Raw genomic sequence first — 20,576 nt, 5'->3', positions numbered from 1 at the left:
TTTTTTTGAGACGGAGTTTCACTCTTGTTACCCAGGCTGGAGTGCAATAGTGCAATCTTGGCTCATTGCAACCTCTGCCTCCTGGGTTCAAGTGATTCACCAGCCTCAGCCTCCCAAGTAGCTGGGATTACAGGCACCTGCCGCCATGCCCAGCTAATTTTTGTATTTTTAGTAGAGACAGGGTTTTGCCATGTTGACCAGGCTGATCTCAAACTTTTGACCTCAGGTGATCCACCTGCCTCAGCCTCCTGAAGCACTGGGATTACAGGTGTGAGCCACTATGTTCAGCCAAAATACATATTTTTAAAAATAATTTAAGATTTACAATGATGTTTTTGAGCCAAGAAGATCAAGATCTGATTTTACATATAAGCTTCCATAAGATCCTGAGGACAGGTATGTGGGAACAAGAAAACAGACATGGTGATAGACTCCAAAGTGCAAACAGGCCAGGTTTTGAAACATCTTTCTTGATTAAATAGCTAGAATTCAGAAAACATCTCCCTCGAGGGAGGAAAATGATATATTCAGTGTATTAGGTTCCTATTGCTGCTGTGAGAAATTACCACAAATTTGGTGGCTTAAAACAACAAAAATTTATTCCCTTACAGTTCTTGAGTTCAGAAGTCCACAACAGCTCTCACTGGGCTGCAGTCACAGTGTCGGCAGGGATGCCTTCCTTCTGGAGATTCTGGGGACAAATCCATTTCCTTGTCTCTTCCAGTATTCAGAGGCTGCGAGCATGCCTTGGCTTATGGCCAGCAATCACATCACTTCCTTCATCCCATCTTCTCCAAACCCCTCTCCTGCCTCCCTTGAGTAAGGCCCCCTGTGATTATACAGGGTCCACCTGGATTACGCAGGCTAATCTCCCCATCTCAAGCTCCTTCACGTAATCACATCTGCAAAGTCCTTTTCACCATGTAAGGCATTATATTCACGGGTTCTGCAGACTGGGGTAAGCTTCCCCCTCACAGTCAATGGTTCTGCAAAACAGTTCAAAGGCTTATTTTCCTAAAATACCTGAGGTTTTACACAGTGGTTGACAGGTCCGTACACTCAAAAGGCAACTCAACTGTTCACCTATTTCATTTTAAAAACTGTGTAGGTGCCAGATGCCATGGAAGGCACCATGAGCACAAAAGGAATTTTCCTCTGGGGAATGTCTCCAATAGCTCGCCGAGCCCTAGTCTCCTCATTCCCAGGCTCAGGGCAGTGAGATCCTGCTCTTTCGACCTTGGCAGTGGGTGGTTACCTAGCAGGCAGGGTACCGCCAGCAAAGCAGGGGTGCCAAGAAAATGAGAGGATTTTACCTTTTCCATTTCCAAAATAGCATCCAAGTAGTAGTCATCATAAGAAAAGACAGATTGGGCTGGGCGTGGTGGCTCACGTCTGTAATCCTAGCACTTTGGGAGGCTGAGGCTGATGGGTCACCTGAGGTCAGGAGTTCAAAACCAGCTGGCTGACATGGCAAAACCCAGTCTCTACTAAAAATTAGCTGGGCATAGTGGCGGGCACCTGAAATCGCAGCTACTTAGGAGGCTACTCAGGAGGCTGAGTCAGGGGAATCACTTGACCCTGGGAGGGGGAGATTGTAGTGAGCTGAGATCGTGCCACTGCACTCTAGCCCGGGCGACAAAAAGCAAAAATCCATCTCAAAAAAGAAAAAGAAAAGAAAAGACAGATTTCTGTAGCACTTACTTTCCTTTGGTTTAAAGATTTTGTTTTTCTTGTAGGGGAAGGGAGGCTGGGAGAGTAGCTACTGCAGTTCTTCAGTGTTTGGGGCACTAAAGCTCTTAACTGCCCTGACTTGTAATACTCTCTTGGGCTGCCATTCTTCTGTTTTGTTTTGTTGTTGTTTGACAGAGTTTCACTCTTGTTGCCCAGGCTGAAGTGCAATGGCACAATCTCAGCTCACTGCAACCTCTGCCTCCCAGATTCAAATGATTGTCCTGCCTCAGCCTCCCCAGTAGCTGGGATTACAGGCACCTACCCCCACTCCGGGCTAATTTTTGTATTTTTAGTAGAGCTTTTGTATTTTTAGTAGAGGTTTCGCCATGTTGGCCAGGATGGTCTTGAACTCCTGATCCTGGGTGATCTGCTCACCTTGGCCTTCCAAAGTGCTGGGATTACAGGCATGAGCCACCGTGCCTGGCCCATTCTTTCTTTTCTTCAAAGCCTGGAGGGACTGACCCACGTGCTTCTTTTCTCCTGACACAGCTTGATACTTCTCACTAGGTGGCCCCTTCCCCATCCAGGGGCACTGACTCCCAGCTTCTCCCAACTACTCGTTTTTCTGGGGCAAGGATACCTAGGCTAGGATTAGTCCTGATGGCTATTGGAGCAGCTAGGCCCGGTGTCTAGGGTGTGCTGAGGGCGGGGGCAGACACACCATCGGAGACAGTGCCGGGGCTGGGGCTGGCCGCTCTGCCCTCCTCCCAGTCCTACCTCTGGGAGAATATCCTTGGGAGGACAGAAGAGGGCATGGACAGTACTAGACAGCACCAGTCTCTGGACCAGGGGGACAGAGCCTCGGTGGCAGCAGCTGAGGCCATGGTATGGGGCATGTCCTGAGTGACCACTCCCACAGGCACTGGTGAAGAAACTCAGGCGAGTGGGGACCTACCCAGCTCCCTACTCTGCCTTCTCCCAGAAAGTTCTATCCACAGGAATCAGTACCTAGAAGCAATACGTGTGTTGCCACAGCTGATTGGCTAAAAGGCAGGCATCAGAGCCAGGCTGAGCCAATCAGATGGTGTCTCTGTAGGACCAAGGAAGGGAAAAGAGCCCCTGGACTTGCTGAGGCTGAGACATGTTAATGGCAGCTCCTGCAACTGAAGTCCTGGGGCGGTCCTGGTGTTTCCACCCGAGAGAAAGTTTCCACTAATTCAATGAGATAAACCAGTAAGCGCTTCCTGTCAATTCTCCCTTTAACTTTTCCTTAAGCTGGACGACTGGTTTCTGAGCAGGAGTGATTTTGACACTAGAGGGCATTTAGCAACGTCTGGAGACACTCTAGGTTGTTGCAACCGGGAAGCGGGTGCCAGTGGATTTGGTGGGTAGGAGGGATGCTGCTGAAAACCCTACATCGCACTGGACAGCCCCCACCACAAAGAGCTGTTTGGCCCCAATTGTTCACAGTGCCAAGGCTGAGAAACTCCAAGCTTGACAGATCGTTTTTACTGCAGCCTAGGGAGCATGCAACTCACTCTGATCCAATGATCAGTTCATTCCTAGCATCAGGAATGGTGGCTCAACCGCCTTTGCTACTGTGATGTAATATGAAGCAAACAGCATCACTGTGATGTATTTTCCCCAACCTGTCTAACTTAAACCCATCATGTCTTTAGAGATAACTTCCGGCTTACAGAAAATTAGGGGATAGATTCATGAGCTAAACGACACATGATAAGGCAACCAGACAAATTGCGATGGTGGGACATTTTGCAGGACAGCTGGCCCAGCCTCCAGCAAGTTATAAAGGACATTGTGGGGTGAAGCAGAGAAAGTAGAATATAGTTGCAGAATTAGATAAAATTTTTTTTTTTTTTTTTTTTTGTAAAATGGAAAGGTAAAGGTTATTGTCCAACATAAGCACAGGAAAAGATCCAGAAGGCTACTCACTAAAGTTTTAACATTGGCAGTCTGAGTGGTGGGAACATACTGTATAGATTTTTTTAAAATTTGTATTTTAAAATTTTCTACAATGTATATGTACTTCTTCTATAATATTAAAACATTATTAAAAATAAATAATAGAGGCTGGATGTGGTGGCTCATGCCTGTAATCCCAGCACTTTGGGAGGCCAAGGCAGGAGGATTTCTTGAGCCCAGGAGTTTGAGACCAACCTGTGGCAACATAGTGAGACCCCCATCTCTACAACAAGTAAAAAATTAGCTGAGTGTGGTGGTGTATGCCTGCAGTCCCAGCTACTTTGGGGGTGCTGAGGTGGGAGGATTGCTTGAGCCTGGGAAGCAGAGGCTGCAGTGAGCCACTATTGCACTACTGCATTCCACCCTGGGTGACAGCACAAGACCCTGTCTCAAAAAAATGTAAGCCTGGGCACGGTGGCTGACACCTGTAATCCCAGCACTTTGGGAGGCTGAGGTGGGTGGATCATCTGAGGTCAGATGTTCAAGACCAGCCTACCAATATGAGTAAAAACCCATCTCTACTAAAAATACAAAAGTTAGCTGGGGGTGGTGGTGGGTGCCTGTAGTCCCAGCTATTTGGGATGCTGAGACAGGAGAATCACCTGAACCTGGGAGGTGGAGGCTGCAGTGAGCCTAGATGGCAGCACTGCGCTATAGCCCAGGCCACAGAGCGAGACTCCATCTCGGGGGGGAAGAAAAAAAAAAAAAAGAATTTTAATTAATTAATTAATTAAAAAAATATCCAAAAGACTTTTGAACATATCCAGGAGCTAGGTAAGTTAGGAGCTGTCTGCCAGCAAATTTGTTGATGTCTAGGAATGGCGGACATTCATACAGACAGACCATGAAGGATGTAAGCAACATGGGGGACATTTACCAAAGATAATGTTAAAGATAAAAAGAGAGAGAGAGAGAGAGAGAAAGAGAGAAGGGTGCACTGTATGATTCTCCATAAAAAAATGGGCCAAAGCTGTAGACTCTCGGTGTGCTGAGAGTTGAACCACATGTGTGTGTGTGTATTTGCACGTGTACATGTTCATGTGAAGGGCATAATACAACATTGAGCAAATCAGTAAAACTGGAGGGAGGAGAAAATTAAGGGAAGAGGGGCAGTCATGTCCATAATAAAACACTGCAGAGAAGTTCTGCAATCACTTATGCAGAGTACAGATCTCAACAGCTTTCCGTGGGAGCCAGGACACAAGTGGCTGCCACTTAAATGGTTCTGAAATATGAAATTATCTCAATGATTAAATGGGTATCCAGCTCGGACAGCACAGTTGCGGAATGAGATTCGGGGGGTAGAGGCTCTTGTGATTTCAGGATTTCGTGCACTTGCTCACCCAGCATTAAATGGCTAGGGAGGGAAGCAGGTAATCAAACATTCTCTCTAGCAAACTTAGTGAAAGAGATTCTTTCCTCATGCAAAAAACCACGTCCTGGTCTGGCTTGGTGGCTCACACCTTATAATCCCAGCACTCTGGGGGGCTGAGGCAGGTGGATCACTTGAGGTCAGGAGTTTGACCAGCCTGGTCAACATGGTGAAACCCTATCTCTACTAAAAACATAAAAATTAGCCAGGTATGGTGACTCGTGCCTGTAATCCAGCTACTTGGGAGGCTGAGGCAAGAGAATTGCTTGAATCCAGGAAGCAGAGGTTGCAGTGAGCCAAGATCATGCCACTGCACTCCAGTCTGGGTGACAGAGCAAGACTTTGCCTCAAAAGAAACCAAAAAACAATGTCCCTTCCAGGTTCAAGAGAAAACTCTGACGAGGAAGAAAGCACCAATAGTTTTGTTCAGTAGGCTGAAAGCTCCTATGTGCGTGCCTGTATTTGTGACTGCCGTAAACTGAGCTGCTGCTGCTCATGCAATTCCATCACCAGCCACAAGAGCGGAAGGACCCCTTCAGCTTCTGCTGCCCCTCCCAGGTTCCAGAACACCCTGTACTGTGATTTACAGCCTGTCACCCAGAGGTGCTGAGGGAAACATTTGAAGGTCCTGGGATACGTGAGTTTCATTTGACATGCTTTTGTTTTTCTTCCCTCAAGCGTGGGTTACAGCTAAATCCTTAGCCAATTAAAGGGTGTGTTGGGTACACAGAATTGATGAATAGCAGGTCTGGAAGGGCTCTGGAATCCTCGGGAAGCACGCAAAAGGTGCAGAGAAGCCACTGTGCCAATCCTAGGCAGATGGGTAGGTGAATCCTTAAGGAAATCGGCCACAGCTGAACTCCATGTGGAAGTTTTTCCCTCCCCACCATCTAACCTGAATGCTCTTGGAGGAAAAATAATGCCTGTTATGTAGGTTTATGTGCTGAGAGTTAACCCAAAAGTTCATGCCTAAAATACCTAGCTCAGTTTCTGGAACATACTGCAACTAAAAATGAATGGCGATTATCTTTTTTTTTTTTTTTTTTTTTTTTTTAAAAAAATTTTTTTTTTTTTTTTTTTTTTTTTTTTTTGAGACAGAGTCTTGCTCTGTCATCAGGCGCCAGGCTGGAGTGCACTGGCATGATCTCAGCTCACTGCAACCTCCGCCTCTGGGGTTCAAGCAATTCTCCTGCCTCCCGAGTAGTTGGGACTACAGGCACGAGCCACCACGCCCAGCTAATTTTTGTATTTTAGTTGAGGCAGGTTTCAACATGTTGGCCAGGGTGGTTTCGATCTCTTGACCTTGTGATCTGCCCGCCTCGGCCTCCCAAAGTGCTGGGATTACAGGCGTGAGCCACCATGCCTGGCCGGCGATTACCATTTCTAACTGTAATTCCCAATATATTCCTTTGTGATTACCTGCAGCCTGCATCCTTTTTAATAACAGGAATTATATGTTAATATTATTCTGATAAGCAGCATGCAATGATGATATATACACGTTTTATACGTATCTTCTCCTTAGTCCTATATAATTTTAAATAGAAGTGTATTGCCTACTCATATTTCGACTGTGGCCTCCTGCATCTCTTTTAACCCTTTTCTGCTGTATTTCAATGAATTCATACTAAGTATTGATTCTGTGCCCAACGTATGATGTCCTCTAGAAAAACATAAAAATGTCCCTGCCTGCAAGAACCTTACAATGCAGCAAGGAAGTGAAGCTATGTACATAAAATATCCAGAGTCCAAACATCAGGCAGTAGATCAGTAGGTTTCAGAAGAGCTGGTGGGAACCACAGCCTCATTTGAATGTGAGCCTCAGTCCATCTATTTACCCCACCATGCGTTCGTTCACTCACGCCACAAATATTTACATGCTTAATATATGGCAGGTGCTGAGTGTGGGGGACAGATGCTGCTGGCTAGCTTCCCTGTCAGTTATTCCAATTTCTCTCTCTTGCCTATTTCTCTTATACAGGGGCTAAAAAAAAAGCACGCAAAAAAAAAAAAAAAAAAAAAACGCAAAAAAAAAAAAAAAAAAAAAATCCCTTTCTCCGCCACTGAGGGGAGGCTCTGTTCCGGCTAATGAGCCACAGAGGGAAAGTCTTCTGTGGGATCTTCTGACAAGGACAGGGTCTTGTGAGTTGTAAAGTCGCCTGCCCCTTTTTCCTGCCTTGACTGAGGATGTGATGCCTGGAATGGCCATGCCTGGTGCCATGATGCAGTCACCATATGATCTTGAGGTGAGACGCATGAGGCCAGAACATCAACACTGAGGATGGCAAAATGAAAAGACAGAAAACCTCCTGGTCCTCGATAACATCACTGGGCAGATACACCTCTGCCAACAACCATGGGCCTCTGACCTCTCACGTGAGAAAAACAAATCTCCAGTAGTGTAAGCCGTGGTTAATTGGCTGTTCCCACTCTTGTAGCTGGAAGCATCCCTACCTCACACCGGGGCAGATGGTGCTGCACAACTGCACAATGAGTGATAGATGCACTGCCTGTGACCACAGAGAATCAGGGGTACAGGCAAGCCTAAGCTACACTAGGCCCAGGCAGGCTTGCTGGGGGATGTGGTGGAAAAGAGGAGCCCTGAATTCCAGTCAAGTCCTGAGGAAGGGTGGCGGGAGGCTGCACAGGCACAAAGCAGGGGCAGTTGTGAGGGGGCAAGAGGAGGGTGTGTCTAAGGGATCGAGAGAAGTAGGGACATGTGGAGGGTGACAGTGGGTGAGGCAGGCAGGGGTCAGAGCCTTCTGGGCCTTGTAGGCTCTGACGGGGATGTGGTGCTTTGCTCTGTGAGACAAAGGAATGAACGGAAGAAGCCGTGGCTGCCCATTTCTGTTTGACCCTCTGACGGTGAGGATGTGCAGCTCTCCAGGAGAATGCCTTGAAGACCCGACAGAGTCAAGCACACACGGGCCCCCCAGGTCTCCTGACTGAGTCACTACATTCCTTAAAAGATACATGACCCTAGTCTTTGCCTTTCCTTCCATATGAGATAATGTCTGATGGGTTCGTGACAACACTTCCGTAATCTATAACCTACTGCACTCTTATGCCCAAAGCTCGATGTATTCTGCTTGTAGCTTCTGAGCAAGTGTGATGTGATTTTCCATGGACTGAACCTCCACCGCCTGTATACAAACTGTGGGCTGAGATCCTGTGTGGGACCTCAGTAAGACTTCTGGGTAAAACTACCTTTACTTCTTTAAAAGCTTGGTTTATCTTCTTCATTTGACAGTTTAGGAATAAGAGAAAGTCCCTGCAGAGTTTCAAGCAGGAGCAACTCATGACACAGTATCCTTTTTTTTGAGACGGGGTTTCGCTGTTGTTACCCAGGCTGGAGTGCAATGGCACAATTTCAGCTCACCTCAATCTCTGCCTCCCGGGTTCAAGCAATTCTCCTGCCTCAGCTTCTCAAGTAGCTGTGATTATAGGCATGCGCCACCACGCTCAGCTAATTTTGTATTTTTATTTTATTTTTTGAGACAGAGTTTCACTCTTGTTGCCCAGGCTGGAGTGCAATGGCGCGATCTCAGCTCACTGCAACCTCTGCCTCCTGAGTTCAAGCGATTCTCCTGCCTCAGCCTCCAAGTAGCTGGGATTACAGGCGCCCACCCACGACCAGCTAATTTTTTTTTTGTATTTTTAGTAGAGACAGGGTTTCTCCATGTTGGCCAGGCTGGTCTCAAACCCCTGACCTCAGGTGATCTGCCTGCCTCAGCCTCCCAAAGTGTTGGGATTACAGTCGTGAGCCACTGTGCCCAGCCAGTATCCTTTTTAAAAAGTGTCACCTGCTCAGGGATGGGGTGGGAGACTGAGGGAGGGGGAGGGAGAGATGGGGTGGGTGTAACTGTCAAAGGACTAGAGGAGGAATCCTTGTGGTGATGGAACTGTTCTGAACCTTGACTGTATCAGTGTCAATATCTTGGTCATGATCCTAGTATTTTGCAAGATGTTGTCATTGAGGGGAACTGGGTAACACAGCACCTCTTACAACAGTATGCAAATCTATAATGATGTCAAAATTAAAAGTTGAAATTTTAAAAAATGTCTCATGGTTTCAATGCAGAGAATGAGTCTAAAAGGGTTAAGAGTGGGAGAGGAGAGACCAATCATGAAGCCACTCCAAGTAGTCCAGAGAGCTGCTGGGCCTTGGGCTAGGGGGGTGGGATGAGGGCAATGGACTGATTCATGATGCGTCCAGGAGGTGAAGATGACAGACGCGCTGACAGATCACATGTGGGAGGCGAAGAAGAGGAAAAAGTCCAGAAGGACTTTAAGTTCCTGCCTTGAGCAAGTAGGTGGATTCTGGCATCTTTTACTGAGACAGGATACAAAGGAAGAGGAGCAGGTTTTGTTCTTGGTGGTGGTGGCGGCAGAGGGGGAGGCAGGCAGAGGGGGCTCACTTTTGGGCATCTGAAGTTTAAAAAGCGAATAAACTATCCAGGCAGGGATTCTGGGTGGGCATTTGGAGATGCAATCACCTAAATGTGGCGATTTTCATATCGTACTAACCAAACATTCTCCTGCTGAAGTCTAGGCTATACATAACTTACAAAATGAAACCCTGTGGCAGTTTTTCCTTACTAGTATACGTGTCTGTAGCTGTGGTAATTTGACTTCTTTTTTGATAACTTTATTTTAAAATTGTTATTGTTTCATTTTAATGACCTAAGTCACATGTGAATGCCTACTCATTGTAAAAACTAATGATAAAATTCATACTGACGCATATGACTAAAAGTGAAATATCCTCCTTCACCCCTTTCCAATTCCAGGGCCTTTCCTCTAGGAAAATAGGAGAGAGTAAGAAATCATTCCCCCACCTCTCCACATCCTCCTTTGGCCCGTCTCTCTCCGTGAGCTTACGTGCTCCCTAAAGTGGGAAAGGGTCCAGAGCTGCCTGGGGAGCGCCTGACACGGGTGGCACCAGGTTAGACTAGTGGCCGGTCACCGCTGAGCAGACACTCAGCTTCCTGACTCCTCTTCCTGTCCCCACGTTCGGGAGCATCTGCTTTCTGGAACAGGCCCAGTTCCCCCACTAGGTCTCCCTGTGCCACCTGCAGCTGTTGTGGGGAGCTGGCCGGCTCTCTTCAACTATGCTACTCATCAGCTGTGGCCTCGAGGTCCTGGGGCTGCTGTTTAAACCTAGTCAGTTCCCTTGATCATGTCTGAGAGTGTGTAACCCCAGGTGCAGACTGAGGGCTGGAGGTTTGGCCTTGGGCAGACTGCACTTTGGCCGTGGGCCTGCAGGATGTTGTCTAATCCAGCTATTATCTGAGAGCCCCGGATAAAAGTTTGCCCAAATTAGCAAAGAAGCATGGAGAAAAAGGCAGGAAAGAGGTTCAAAAGTTGTCATGTCAGGAAAAAACTGTATACACTATGTGGAAAATTATCCCTGAAAAGCCTCTAGGAAGTATCATATCATATTAGAAACTGCTCCTTGGAAAACCATGCAGCCATAAAACGGAACAAGATCATGTCCTTTGCAGGGACATGGATGAAGCTGGAAGCCATTATTCTCAGCAAACTAACACAGGAACAGAAAACTAAACACTGCATTGTTCTCACTTGTAAGGAGGAGCTGAACAACGAGAACACATGGACACAGGGAGGGGAACAAACACACTGGGGCCTGTAGTTGGGATAGGGGAAGGAGAACATCAGGATAAATAGCTAATGCATGCAGGGCTTAATACCCAGGTGATGGGTCGATAGGTGCAGTAAACCATCATGATACACGTTTACCTATGTAACAAACCTGCATATTCTACACATGCGCCCCAGAACTTAAAATTAAAAAAAAAAAAAAAAGAAATCCCTCCTCAATATGCCTCCGTTCCTGAGCTGGAAGAGATCACTAACCATGAGGCGGCTTTCGCTTAGAAGCCATATTGCACCAACAAAGCCCGCATGTCTTCAGACCCTGGAATCAACCTCAGTGCGCTGAGATGCACACCCTTGAGAGGGCCTTGGGAACTGCCCCTGGCTGGGAGCAGAGGGCTCCTGCGTCTTCCTCAGGCTCATTTCAGGGCTCAGGGAAGCACACTCACTGGCCGCAGTTACTATACTCTCTCTGTTTGCTTGCCAATTGCATATAGTCGTTTCCATGTAAAAACGTGCACCTGAGGCAACTCCTCTGTGCTCTCTTTTCCATTGGGCTAATAGTCCTTGGCATGTGCCCCACTATTCAAAATACTGAAGGAGAGGATAAATAAGGGGCCCCTGAGCTTCTTATTAACTTGAGATCTGCTCTTCTGGATCTTTTTCTACACATTTATATATGCATATATATCTGATCTTTTACAAAAATAGAAACATACTATATATATCGTTCTGCAACTTAATATTTTCACTGAATCATAGAATTATGGGATCTCCCCTCCACATATCAACAGATATAGACCTACCACATCTTTTAAACTAGTCCAGAGTATGGATAGTCTATAATATTTGTAACCATCTGCCATTGTTAAACTTTCTGTTTTAGAAAGTCCAGTTTTCACTATTATAAACGTGACTATAACATCCTATATACAAATATATTTACATATTTCCATGAATATTTCTAGCAGATCAAAGAGCATGTATATTTGAAACTTTAGTATTTACTGAATTGTCCTCCAAAAATGTTTAATGATATTTACTTCCAACCACACTGTATCTTCCCTAACACTGTATATAATCCATCTTTTTAATTTTTGCCAATCTAATGGATAAAAGGGAGTATCTCATTTTATTTTTGTTTCTTTGATACAGAAGACACTGAATATCTTTTCAAATTGTTTATTGACAATTTCTGTTTTTTTCTTTGGGAAAATTTTGTTCATAGCTAAAAAAAATTTTCCACTGTGTTGTATGTTTCTTTTTCTTTTTATTTTTTGAGACGGAATTTCACTCTTGCTGCCCAGGCTGGAGTGCAATGGTGCGATCCTGGCACACTGCAACCTCCACTTCCCAGGTTCAAGTGATTCTCCTGTCTCAGCCTCCCCAGTTGCTAGGATTATAGGCATGTGCCACCATGCCCGGCTACTTTCGTATTTTTAGTAGAGCCAGGGTTTCTCCATGTAGGTCAGGCTGGTCTCGAACTCCCGACCTCGGGTGATCTCCCGCCTTGGCCTCCCAAAGTGCTGGGATTACAGGCATAAGCTACCATGCCCAGCTGTTTGTATGTTTCTTATAGATTTTTAAGATAGATCTCTTACGATGGGTATTCACCTTTTGTTGCAAATATTTCTATGGTCTGACACTTGTCTTTTATTGTATATGATGTCGTCAACTTTTTTTTTTTTTTAAGAATAGCTTCTGGGTACGAAGTCTCATTTAGACAGGCCCTTTCTGCCTCAAAACTGTACTTTTAGAAATTTCTTTGTATTTTTTCCTAATATTTTTATTGCCCTTATTTTTATATTTATTTCTGAAATTTTTGTGAACTTATGATGTGAGATAGGGCTCTGGCTTTACAATTTCCCCAAATGTGTCAGTGCTGATCATAGTGCCTATTACTGACTATTGCTTTTATTTTCCCACTGATGTGAAATGCCATCTTTATAGTACATCAAATTCCTATGTACCTGTATATCTATCTCTGGACCCTATTCTTCTCCATTGATTTATTTGTATATTTTAGCACTGTCAGAACCACACCTTTAAATTAATATAGCTCTACAGTCTATTTTGATGTTGGTAGGACACATCCACCATTACCCACCTTTACGACCAGAAATACTTTTTTTTAGTTATCCTTATGCTTTTTTTATTCTACACAAACTTTAAATGGTTCAAATTTAATTTTGAAAGATCTATTACTTAAGTGGGTTTGCAGTGACTATACAGAGTAATTTGAGGATAACTGACATCCTAACAATACTGAGGTTTCCCATCCAGGAACCTAGAATGTTTCTTCTTTTATTCAACTCTTTTACACTTGTATGTAGAGATCTGTGGTTTCCAGCCTTTGCTTGTTAGGCTTATTCCTAGGTGTTATAATTTTTGTTGTGTATTTTTCTATTATAGCTTATGACTGGCGCTTGCTATTCCCTAAAAAAGCTACAGACTCTAATATATTGATCCTGAATTGAGCTGCTTTAATGAGTTCTTTATAAGTTCTAACAGCATTTAGTTGAGTCTTTAGAATCATCAATTTGAAGGAACATTATCAGCGGCAAAATTACATTTTCACGAATTCCCTTCTAATAGTAACACTTTCTATTTGTTCTCACTGTCTGATTCCATTGCCTAGAGTTACCAGCAAAATGTGGACTTACTCAGCGTGACTAACCTTAACACTTGTGACTAACTGTAAAGGGAACAATTCTAAAATTTTACTGTTCATGGAGTTTGCTTTCGATTTCTGGGAGTGAGGACGGGGAAGTCTTCATTAGGCTAAGGAGGTTTCCTTTTATTCTCTAGCTCTCTGAGACATATCAGAAATGAGTTTTGAATTTAATCAACTCCTTTTCAATTTGTTCAAGTGAATTATAATTCAGCTCTTTAAATGAAAAGTGATCCTCTTTTAGTCATGTAGAAGCTTAATGACCATATCCACTATTTCATGAATACAGTATAACCATGTCAAAGAGAACTCTCACACCATTTGAGCTGGTATATGTTAATAATGTAGAACTGGAAGTATTTTTTTGGAGCACATTAAAAAAATCACATATGTATATTTAGGCTATTGGTGATTTAAAATGGATCCCTCACCTTGAAATCATCAGGAATGAGGAGTTTGGATGTTCGTAGAAAATTCAAGATATATCTGAACATCTGTCCATCTCTGTCAATGAAATAATGCTGTTTGAGACTGTCCAAAACAATGGGCTCCGTACCATCAAAAAGTCTTCCGATTCTGTGATAGAAAAGAGGGAACAGTGAAGACAATTAGATCAACTGCTCGGGCACTAAGACTAAAAGGTGTCTTTTATCACTGTCAAAGGTAGCGCTTTTGAAGATGGCAGCAGGGAAAAATCACGGTTGTCTGCAAAGTGTTGGTCCATGCTTGATAAATAGCTCAGGACCAGATAATTCAAAATAGTCCTAGGCTTTGTCAAATAAATTCTATTATTCACTGTCTTTCGCCTGCAAAGAAAATGCTCCTGACATGGTGATTATGGCTATGTGCTGTCACGGTATGGAAGATCACACCTTTCCCCATGTTACTTAAAACAAGCTTCTCTGCTACTTTAAAAACGTTATTGCTCCAAAGCATCTTTGAAACAGATTCTACTAAAAATACAATTTTGTTTTTAAGAAATCGTTTTCTGAGTTTTTCCACCCACAAATCCCAAACTTTCTAAAAATACGGCAAAGCCTATATGCTGACATCTACATTTAATTATAAAAAAACCAATAATTAAAAATACCACTCATCTAGGAGAATGTTTTCCAACAACAATATATACTACAATATCTTTGGTCTCAGCAGAAAGCATTTTTAACAGCCAGGCATCATTACAAAAGAAAATTTGGCTACCCCCAAAATATGACCTGGTTCTAGAACATGAGTAGCTATGCTTAAAAACAAGAATCCATAATATGCTTTTCCCAATTTTAGAATGAACATTTGTACAGTGTGCTACAGTTAAGGGTTTTGCAACCATCATCTTTTATCCTATTAAGGGTGAACCTACACACATTAGTATATATTCCATTAATAGAAGGTGGTCATATCTACACTGTGAACACGTAGAAGGATGGTTAATGACGTGCAAACATTCCATATTAGAGAACAGAATTTGCACACTAGAAATCAGTTCCTGTACTAAAAGGTACATTTTACTTTTCATTAACAGTGTGGGCAGGCAAACAGCTCCATTTTTTAATGAAAAGCTTCTCTGATCTCCTAAAAACACTCTCTCTGATTTGGAACATCATTTTATTGCTCCGAAGATTATTTTGAAATTATATATTTTCTAATCTTAGGTTGAAGTGGGGCAGGTGTAATGATAAATCATTAATTTTACCTCTTCTGAAATACAACAAGCAAACAAGTAGGAAAGCTACTTTCCTCTCTCCCTAAAAAGAAAGGCATGTGAATTTTTGCTTCAATAAAAATGTTTTAAAATCATGTTTTAAAACTCATGTTACCTTACTCTGGAGGAAGTCAGTGCAAAGAGGAAAACAAGTAATTATGGTAGGGTTATTTTCTACAACTCAACAAATATTTTTGAGCTAGTGTTTTTGTCCAACTTTCCAGGAACTGCCTGTGATTATCCAGGGTGTGGATTACAACCTTCCTGGGATTCCTTGACTGCATGCCACCTAGTCATTCATTTCTCATTGACACATCAATCAAACAGTAGGCTTGAAACTAGAAAACGCTTAGTCACTTCTTGCAGTGTTTCCAGGACAATCTGATGCAGGATGAAAAAGAATGAGATTTGTTTGCCTATTATTAAAACATTTTACTCTTCACTCTTAATAACACGATAAATTTCCAGGTGACAGGGAAAGAAACGGGAGCTATATTAAGTGTTTTTCAGATGCCTTGCGCTATCCTTAGTACTTTATATATGTAACAAATCCATTATCTTCATTTTAAAGTTGAAGAAATAGGTTTGAAAAGATGACTAACTTGCTCAACTAGTTAGGTAGCACTGGGGGATTTGTGCAGAGTCTGTCTCCTTCTAAAGGGGCCACCCTTACAATGATCAGAATGAAAAGAATTACCACTGTCGAATGAAAGCTTATGGTCTAGAGTTTTATTTCTGCCATGTATTTGTGGAGCAAGAATTTTACAATAAAATCCAAGCATCTATACCAAAATAAGTCAGTATCAGTGAGCTTGTCACTTTAGTAAACAGATAAAGAGATGAAAAGTCGGTATTTTGTTCTTTTAAAAATCCTGTTTTTTAATGTTTAGATAAACACTCATTTTCAGGTCTGGACTTGGATGCTGGCTGGTACAGAATGAGTGATTAATGAACCTACACGGGGTGAATGTGTAAAGGAATCAGAATGGAGGAGTGTGGAATGAGAATGAGGTTTGGCTAGTTACTAGCTGTAATCTAGGTGAATCGACTTCTCTGTCTCCATCTTTTTAAAAATTAAGTCTCACTTTGTTTTATAAAATAACCTTAACTTTGTCTCAAGGCTGAGGAGGAAATCCAATGTGCTCATGGTGAGCTCAAAAAGTGCATAGCAATAGAAAGTATTCCAAGCTAGCCAACAAAAATTTCTCTAAAAGCAGCTCTTAGAAGACTGCACGCGCTAAGGCACAGGACTTTAGGGGCAAAAGGAACAACCCTGGCAGAAGTGCATTGTTTATGGACCTTTCTAAAAACAGGAGAGAAGGGTCATTTAAATGGTTTTTAGGATGCAAAAACCAAGAACAAAAACAATCCACCTCCGGTGTGGATGCAATGAGGCATCTTCACTTCCAATTTAGCTAAAATAGGAAAAAGCTGCAAAGAGAAGGGCAGGAGGGAGATTTGAAGCGAGCACTAGCAGAGCTGGCCCCACGAGTGACCGCGAGGCAGCCTGGGCGCGAGGGACAGTGGGGAGAAGTGGACTCACCAGGCGGCCTCCACGAAGACCAGAGACGGGAGGCCGAGGAAGGCCTGGATTCCGCCCAGCACAAGAGGAACCCTAGCCAGGGAATTTTTCTCACGAGGGGGTCCAGTCAAAGGGCGGCAAGAAAGGCCCAGGCCCTGTCCCAGGGCCCCCTTGCCGGGTGAAACCGCAGGTCCCGGCCAGGCCATGAGAATGCCGGCGGCCAGCTCGGCCAGGCCTGGCGGAAGGGGCAGAACACGGTGTGTGGGCTGCGTGGGCGCCGAGGGGGCAAGGGCTGCGGAAAGAGGAGAAAGGGGAAGGAGGGAGGGCGCTTGGGCCGCGGAGGCACAGGCGTGGCGGAGGTGAAAGGCCTCTCGGGGAAGAAAACGTTCTCCATTGGAAGCAACGAACGTTAGGAGTAATAAAAGGAAACGCAGGGCTGCTGATTTCTGCCAACTTTAAAGGAGGAACGTTGGAGTTGTGAAAACACGCTGGAGGGCCGTGCGGTGCCAAGGGTCGTAAAATGGCGTCCCTGGGTGTTTTTTGAGATTGGCCGGACTGTGCTGGGGAAAAAGTATTATTTGGCTGAGCAAATAATGGGGAAAATCGGCGGAGACTGTGTTTCTTGCGGACATGTGAACGGAATTACAAATCAAACTGCAGCGATTTGTAAACTCTGGTGCCTGAAAACTATGTGGAACTCATTACAGTTTACTAACCTTGGAGAACATTCCTGTTTTCCAACTAACCAAGACCAAACTGGCTCCAGACAATGGCTGGCTGGTTTTTTCTTTCTTTTTTTTTTTTCACTCATTGAATCAAGTGGCAAAGCTGACAACGACTTTCTTCCACCAATTTCTTTCTGTGTTTTAAGGATGATCATTACTATTTTAAGTAATTGTTTTGCTTTTAAAACATTTTATTTTGAACGATTTCAAACTTATGCCAAGGCAGAAAAAATAATAGAATGAACCCTCATATGACCATCAACCAGCTCCAAAAGCTGCCAATTCCTGGTTAATTCTGTTTCAACTCTACCTCCATGCCTCACTCTCCTTCCCACTGGTACTTTTGAGTTAAATCTCAAACACTGTATTATTTTACTGTACATATTTCATAAATGAGTAAGATTAGAAAGTTCACTAAAAATATGTTCTCTAAAAAAGATCACTAAAAACAACAGATACTGAATTCCACTTTTTTTTTTTTGAGATGGAATCTTGCTCTGTTGCCCAGGCTGGAGTGCAATGGTGTGACCTTGGCTCACTGCAACCTGCACTCTACCTCCCGGGTTCAAGCAATTCTCCTGTCTCAGCCTTCTGAGTAGCTGGGACTACAGGCGCATGCCACCACGCCCAGCTAATTTTTGTGTTTTTAGTACAGATGGGGTTTCACCATGTTAGCCAGGATGGTCTTGATCTCCTGACCTCATGATCCACCTGCCTCAGCCTCCCAAAGTGCTGGGATTACAGGCATGAGCCACCGCGCCTAGCTGAATTCCACTCTTAATATTAGCTCTTTTAGTATTAGCACTCTGTTGATTACTCTTGTTTATAGAGCAAATAATGCAAGACCTAATCTCTGAGGAAACCAAGCTCATTTGGTGGGAAGTGGGTCTGGTTCTCTCCACTCTCCCTGGCACTGCATGCTTGTCCACACTGTGCAATAAAGAATGGTCTTAAGTGAAAGAGCGCATAGGGCTAGGATCCTACATTTGGCTTAGTGTGAATCATTCAGTAAGAATTTTTTCTTGTCTATTCATTCATTTTATAGACCTGGTTTCTCTAATTTACTGTGACTCAGACCCTTAAGAATTTCTCTTTCTTTCTTTCTTGTGTGATCATTCAGTTATTCATTCATTCTTTCCACCACTCTTGGTGGGGCCTCACTATGCCAGATACAGGGGATGCAGTAATAAATAAGCCACAGTCCTTGCTTTTGTGGAATTTAAGTCTTTGGGGCTGGGAGTGCAGGTCAAGTGCAGTGTGATCAAGTGTGTCACTGGGTGTGCACAGTGGGCTCAGGAGGTGCACCTGGCCCCCCTAACTCAATTTGGGGTGGGCAGGGAAGAAAGAGAAAGCTCATTGGAGACCTGAAGGAGAAGTAGGCCAGGTACAGGGGTGGGAGGTAAGGTTAGATACCCAGGAAGAAGGGTGGGGAAGATACAAAGGCTTGTAGCCAAAGCCTGCCATGTGATTACCCTCTATTGGGGTGTAGTCAGGCTGGCTGGAAAACGAGGCAGGAGCAGCAGAAGTCAGATCATAAAAAAGCTGTGTAAGCCAGGCCAAGGAGTTTAGAACTCAATGGCAATGGGGACTGATGTTGTCAGGGACAGTAAGTAAAAGAGCACATTTAGGAGTGAGACAGTCAAGATGCCATATTTGAAATCATGCCTTCTCACAGACACAGCTACTGGCTTATCCAAATCCTGTTTTGCCTTGCGTCGACTACTTCATTTGCACAATGCAGTGGTTCTTAACCCTGGCTACACAGTGGCATTACCTGGGCAAGTCTGAAAAAATGATGATGCTGGGTCCCCACCCCCAGCTATTCTGATTTATTTGGTTGGGAATGAAGCCCAGGCATCTGTATTTAAAAAAACTCTCTAAGTCTCAACTGAGTTGAGAACCAGTGTAAAGGAGGATAAGCAGAGAGACCAAAGAGGAGGCAAGTCAACATCAGTTGAGACCCTGTCATTCTGAAGTGTCACAGCATACTTTCTTAAACTGTGAAGGATCTCCAGGACAACCAAGTTCAGCCTCCCATTTACAAATGGAGACACCAAGTCCCAAATACATAACACTCAAGATGCATGGCTGGCTAGACACAGAGCTGGCTCCAGACCCCACCAGGCTGACCCTGTGGTGATCAGCACAATAGTCAAGTTCAAACCTGTGGGGGACAATGGCTCTAATGCTAGTTACTACTCACTGAATAGCTTTACGTGCCAAAGAGCGAGCTGGCTGCTTTAAGGGTTTGTATCTTATTTAATCTTTACCGTGAGGTCAGGGAAAACACTGGTAGACTGAGAAGATACCCTACACTACACTGAACCAAATTAAATCGAAACACCCCAAGACTTCTGAGGTTCTTTTCAAACTGCTGGCACAACCGTAAAGAGGCCTAAGGAGGGATGGGATAGAAGATTCTCAGGGCAGTGGAAACCCCTGGGAAGAGTAATACACGTGAGGCTTCATCTCCATATTTACCTTGTAACTCTTGTTCCATTATGTGCTGTGTCCCTACACTTAATCCTGAAAACTCTTAAGGCATTTGTCGCTTTACAGCTAAGGAAGTTTAGTCTGAAGAGGGTGCCAACTCTCTTGAAGCTGCCTTCTGGCTCCAGGCTCTCTACACCCCACCCTTCCCATGCTGTCCTGTCTAGGGGACCCCATGTCACCTCAAGCACCAAGGCATGTAACTCGACACCAGGCCGGGCTTTACCCAGATGCCAGCAGCTTAATCCTTTCAACTCTCCCCTGCGTTAATTACAGAGGGAGGGTTCATCTGGATTGCTGCTGGATCGACCTACCCAGAGAGGGTGAAGACATCTCAGGGGTGAGGCTGGGGAATGAAGTGCAAAGACACGATGGACCACAGGATATGGGGCGAGAAAAGGGAAGGGCACCGGTGGTTGAGCCCTTTTATCCACTTGGCTCTCCTTTGCCAAGAACTGCCTTTTTTTCTCTCTACCTCTAGACTTCCAAGCCATGGGAAATATGGTTTAGAATTTAGGAAAATATTTCATTTAGTTTCTGGTCCAGATATATTTTGCTGGCTAAGAGATTCAGAGGCTACTTACAAATTATATCTTTAGCATTTGGACATATTTAATAATAAAAGTGATACCTGCTCATGTTGTCAACTGGAAAAGTATACAGGGTGAAGAGGCAGCAAAACAGAAGAGCGATCTGCGGTGAGCCCACCGCTCAGCAGGGCATCACTTTAAAAAATCTGATTTAAAGAGTATTTTTCTTTCTTTTCCTTTTTTTTTTTTTTTTTTTTTTTGATTTTTTTTTTTTTTTTTGAAACAGAGTCTTGCTCT

General features: G+C 44.0%; 1 protein-coding gene across 3 annotated transcripts in view; it reads right to left on the bottom strand.

Moving 5' to 3' along the window:
• The window catches only part of KCTD1 (potassium channel tetramerization domain containing 1), a 215,683-nt gene that overhangs the window by 10,602 nt on the left and 184,505 nt on the right, over nucleotides 1–20,576 (bottom strand). For all 3 annotated transcript variants that reach the window (XM_017498169.2, XM_017498176.2, XM_017498162.2), the window contains exon 3: nucleotides 13,745–13,889. In XM_017498169.2, the coding sequence (XP_017353658.1) occupies nucleotides 13,745–13,889 (145 nt within the window). The remainder of the gene's footprint in view (nucleotides 1–13,744; nucleotides 13,890–20,576) is intronic.

The sequence above is a fragment of the Cebus imitator genome, unplaced genomic scaffold (assembly GCF_001604975.1).
Source record: "Cebus imitator isolate Cc_AM_T3 unplaced genomic scaffold, Cebus_imitator-1.0 Scaffold12, whole genome shotgun sequence".
Taxonomy (NCBI): Eukaryota; Metazoa; Chordata; class Mammalia; order Primates; family Cebidae; genus Cebus; species Cebus imitator.
Note: the sequence above shows the minus strand (reverse complement) of the source record. Positions and strands in the feature narration are given on the sequence as shown.